We start from the raw sequence: 5,336 nt of genomic DNA, 5'->3' as shown, positions 1-5,336 counted from the left end.
GTCTTGCCGAACTCAAGAATCTTTTGTATTATTTGGATTTTTTCGCAGTGGTCAGCATATTTGGAGAAATTCAGTTGCAAAAGTAACCTTTTCCTGAAGGTCGAACAGTATGGACGATTAAAAATACAATTACAAGTTATGTAGGAAATCTATCCAATCGTGGCAGACAGAACAAGAACATGCTATCCCATGAATTAAATAAATGGTCCCGTAGGGGAATTTAGGCAAAGAACACCGGTTTATATAGACATGGGAGAGTGATTTCCCTTGACACACGGAGACCAGGGGAACAAGAAGAGCAGCCGTGTTAACTCCCCCTTTGGCATAACACCCACGGGAAAAAAGACAGAGATGTTTCAGATATTTCCACCAGGGGTCGTTAGTGGCGTTATCTCTCAAACAAGATGGCGCGTGCCAAATCTTCAACTAAACCTCCGATAATATTTGATTTTCTTAAATAAAAAAAAAAACTACTTGATCGATTTACGTGATTTTTGGAATATGACATCTTCATGCAGTGACAAGTACGTACATTATAAAGATTTTTTTCAGATTTTTATTGTATAAAAGATTTGTTGTGGCCCATTTATAGACTTGCACCGTCAATTTGTAATAAAAATGTACATCTATGTACTCTTGAATCATCTGCGTTTGTTGAGTTTTCTTGTTTGTAAGCATTTCTAGTTTCAGTGATTCAACTAACTATGACCCCCCCCCCCCGATGTTTACAACAGTTCCAGTTGAAATTCTGTGCCTATTCCCGAGTTTGACCAGATACACCTGAAGAATTTTGAAGGTTACATCCTCTGAAACGATATCAAAAACACCTTCAGCAACTTCATTGCCACCAGAATGCAAGATTTTTACGAGGCTGCTCCGAAGAAGGTGGGCTCCCTCTACCATGCTAGAAAGCTACTTATGCCTGAAATTATCCTGTACCTCTATAGGGCCCCCATCCGCCCATGTATGTCACATTTGGGCTGGTGCATCTGCTACTTGTCTCTCACTCCTGGACAGGGTTAAAAAAAGAGTCGCCAACTTGATAGGTCATGAACTGTCATCTAAGCTTCAGCCTCTGTCCCATCGACGAAATGTTGCATCCCTTTGCCTGTTCTACAAGTACTTTAATGGTGAATGCTCTGACGAACTACAAGCATTTGCACCCCCTCAACGTAAATACCCACGAAAAACCTGACAAGCAGCTAAATCACACCCCTTCACAGTAGAGATCCCTAGGTGTAAGAAAGCCTTCTACTCTAATAGTTTCTTCCCCAGAACTGCTAGACTTTGGAACTCTCTTCCGGGATTCTGCTTTCCCAACTGTACTGACATGCAGTAATGTAAACAGACATCTTGCATATCTCTGTGGCACTATATCGTAAGTGTAATGTGAACAAACATCTTGCTGCTCATCTCCCTTCATAATATCCTTGCAACTTATGTCCCTAATAGCACCCCCCTACTTCAAAATGGCACTGTGCCTTGTTTGGGGCGAAAATTGAATAAACAAATTATTTTATATTGTTTATTTTTTTTTTACATAGAGGTCACTACCTATGAAGGCCCGGAAGCCACTCAGGGATAAGGGTTATTGCGTGTGCAGTAATCAATGAGATAGTATTGTAGTAATCGTTAGTAATGGAGGTTTGATAAAGTGTCTTACTTAAGGGGCCGATTCATCAGAAATTTGTTTATGTTTGATTTGGAGACATCCAAGTTGTAGTCAGGTGGGAAACAGGCAAACGGGAAAGAGTTCCACAGGCGTGCACTTCTAAGAAAGAAGCTTTGTTCATGGAATTTACGTTTTGATTTAGGCACGGATGAGGGGGAGGGGGGGTCAATTATAAAACTTGTATAATATTTAACAGGTGCTTCTGCAGTTTAATTTACCGTTTTTTTCCGTAAGTAACGCGCCGACATACACCGAGCAGAACTTCATCGCCCTACCCCCCAATGTAAACAGAATTTTTGTGGGGAAAATTACTGACAGTGGTTTCAACTAGACGGGTGTTTTTTGTGAAAGATAGGCGAGGGAGGGCGGGGGGGAGCAGAGCATTGGCACGGGATAACATTTGATTTGGCGGACGTTGTCTAGATTGCAACCCCTCCTCAAATTACACAATTTTTCGCTTTTTGAAAACTTTTTTTTCCTTTTAATTTCATCTATTAAAGACTTAATTTTTGAAAACTTTTTTCCTTTTAATTTCATCTATTAAAGACTTAATTTTCAGATTATAAAAAAACAAATTGAAAAAAATTAATTTTTTATAACTTTTCACGTGGCGGTTTCAGTTTTTGTACTAAATTGAACACGAAATTTGTGGCCACGATGAACAGATAGATAGATAGATAGATAGATAGATAGATAGATAGATAGATAGATAGATAGATAAATAGATGAGATGGATACATACATAAATTTAGGAAAACTCGTCTCCGGAAAACTCGAGCGGTTTACAAAAGTATTTTTATTTTTCGCTTTTTCTTTTTTTGGGGGAGGGGGGGTGTCAATTATAAAACTTGTTCAATATTTAACAGGCGCTTCTGCAGTTTAATTTTCCATTTTTTCCGTAAGTAACGCGCCGACATACACCGAGCAGAAGAACTTTAATTTTTCACAAAAATTCTGTTTACATTGGGGGGTAGGGCGATGAAGTTCTGCTCGGTGTATGTCGGCGCGTTACTTACGGAAAAAAACGGTAAATTAAACTGCAGAAGCACCTGTTAAATATTATACAAGTTTTATAATTGACCTCCCCCCCCCCCTCCCCAAAAATAAAAAAAACGAAGAATAAAAATACTTTTGTAAACCGCTGGTGAAAACTTAATTTTTTAGACCAATTAAAAAAGCATCAAAAACTACGTAACACAGAAAAATGAACCAGATTTTGTTTTTGTTTTTTTGAAAACTTTCTTATTTCAAATATCTGCTAAAAAATTCTTCCGCGATGTGACAAGTCACCTTACTACGCGCGTCTCAATGCACGAACGCATCATGTAGGAATAAAATAAACGATGTGAGGTGAGTTGGCACAAAATATTGCGAGGGTTCAGGGGGTTAATACCATGCAAACGGTAAATTTGCGACGGGTTTGAATATCAGATTTTTTGTCAGCGACCCTGAAAACCTATAAAAAAACAAATTTTATTGGTCGGTATTCTGATGTAGTTAAAGTGGTAAAACTATACAAACACCGTGACAGCGAATTAACCCTACCCCTAACCCTAACCCTAACCCCTAACCCTAACCCTAAACCTAAACCTAAACCTAAACCCTAACCCTAAACCCTAACCCTAACCCTAACCCTAATCCTAACCCTAACCCTAACGCTGTCACGGTGTTTGTATAATAATACCGTTAAAGTAAACATTTATCCATTAAATTTTTCTGCTGGTCGCCATGGAACTCAACGCCCAAGAAGTACCATTTTTTTTTATTTTGTAAAATGTTTATTCAGCTCGAAAAACATACAGTGTTTACTGATGTATTGGAAAATTCAAATGGCGCCGAACTCTGCTGAACACGGTAAGTTTGGGAAAATGAGATAAAAATAAAAAAATATACAAAATGCTGTTAAAAACACACCGATTATATGTCAGCGTATGTCACGGTAACATATATTGAGCTAGTTTCTAACAGTATTTTATATTTTTTTTTATTTTTAACTCATTTTCCCAAACTTACCGTGTTCAGCAGAGTTCGGTGCCATTTTGAATTTTCCAGCAAATCGATAAACACTGTATGTTTGTCGAGCTGAATAAACACGTTACATTAAATAAAAACACTAAAACATTATCCAGTTAGTTGGGTAGAAAAATAAATTATCTTCCCTTTGATAGCATTTATTTGTTATATATTTGTTTGTTTGTTTGTTCTTTTGACAACTTTTTCGAATCTATGTGTACAGTAAAACAACCCCCCCCCAAAAAAAAACAAAAAAAATATAAAAACTACTCGATCAAATTACGTGATTTCTGGAATATTTCATCTTAGTTCCGTGACTGGTAAATACATCATAGAGACATTTATGTATTTTCTTTAATTTTAAATGACGCCATAGGTGCCAATAGATAACCAATTTAATAAACAAAACAGACCATGAAAATATCAATGAAGCAACCGGAAGTGAAGTGGAAACAGTAATCGTAACGATTACATACAAAAACTTATTAAATACATTTTGCGTGTGTGAAGAGGGGAGGGGGGTAATTAAAAAATATTTTACTTACTTCTCTTTTTATCTTAATGATGTTTTCAATTCGAAAAAATTCGACAAAATGACGAAGGTTTTTCTGACGACTATTTGCCGAAATGCTCGCAGTTTTCTAAGAAATCGAGCGATTTTCTGGGAAAAAGATTACTACTACCACTACTGCGACGACTACTATTACTACAAAATATTATTACCTTCATACATTAGATAGTCATTTCACAATACGTAATTTAATTTTTGTTTTATTTATTTGTCCACATGATACACAAGTACTTCTTTGTAAGAGTCGAGGATACGTCATCGGCAATCAGTCACACAGAGCATAACTTAAGCAGTTTCGGTTTCGGGGGTTTGTCCAAAATAATGACGTTTTAATCAACGCATTTCATGTGTTATTATGTGTGTGTGTGTGTGTGTGTGTGTGTGTGTGTGTGTGTGTGTGTGTGTGTGTGAATATGGGGAGTAAAACGGACACGTCTTCGGCAATCGGTGACAGTGCGTTGCGTTTCCCGTTTCGGTTTCGGGTGCTTTGTCCAGGATAATGACGTTTTAACCAACGCATTTCATGTGTGCGTTATTATGTGTGTGTGTGTGTGTGTGTGTGTGTGTGTGTGTGTGTGTGTGTGTGTGTTATTATGTGTGCGTGTGTGTTGTTGTGTGTGTGTGTTATTATGTGTGCATGTGTGTGTATTATGTGTGTGTGTGTGTGTGTGTGAAAGAGGAGTAAAAAAGGGCACGTCATCGGCAATCAGTGACACACTGACACAGTGCGTTCTGCGTTACCCGTCTCGGTTTTATGTGATTGTCCAGATTAATGGCGTTTTAAGCAATTTATTTCCTGTGTGTGTGTGCGCGCGCGCGCGCGTGTGTGTGTGTGTGTGTGTGTGTGTGTGTGTGTGTGTGTGTGTGTGTGTGTGTGTGAAGGGAGTAAAGCAGATACGCCATCGACAATCAGTCAGACAGGATAAGCTGTTTCGGTTTCGGGTGTTTGTTTTTTTATATATAACTAGCCTGGTTGCCCGGCGTTGCCCGGGTGTTTGGAGGTGTGTGTTGAGCAAAAAAGAAAAAAAGTGGTAGTAGACAGGAAGGCTCGAACCCGTGAAGCGAAGGCAGAAAAAAAAT

General features: G+C 38.2%; 1 protein-coding gene across 1 annotated transcript in view; it reads right to left on the bottom strand.

The window, feature by feature from the left end:
- Window positions 1–4,790, bottom strand: part of LOC145269674 (TPR and ankyrin repeat-containing protein 1-like) — a 199,491-nt gene extending 194,701 nt beyond the window's left edge. Inside the window, exon 1 of the mRNA XM_080125382.1 lies at window positions 4,231–4,790. Coding sequence (XP_079981508.1) covers window position 4,231 — 1 coding nt within the window. The 5' untranslated portion in view covers window positions 4,232–4,790. The remainder of the gene's footprint in view (window positions 1–4,230) is intronic.
- Window positions 4,791–5,336: the final 546 nt, after the last annotated feature.

This window comes from Euprymna scolopes, chromosome 45, assembly GCF_053919585.1.
Source record: "Euprymna scolopes isolate OS-2025 chromosome 45, ASM5391958v1, whole genome shotgun sequence".
NCBI classification, from domain to species: Eukaryota; Metazoa; Mollusca; class Cephalopoda; order Sepiida; family Sepiolidae; genus Euprymna; species Euprymna scolopes.
Note: the sequence above shows the minus strand (reverse complement) of the source record. Positions and strands in the feature narration are given on the sequence as shown.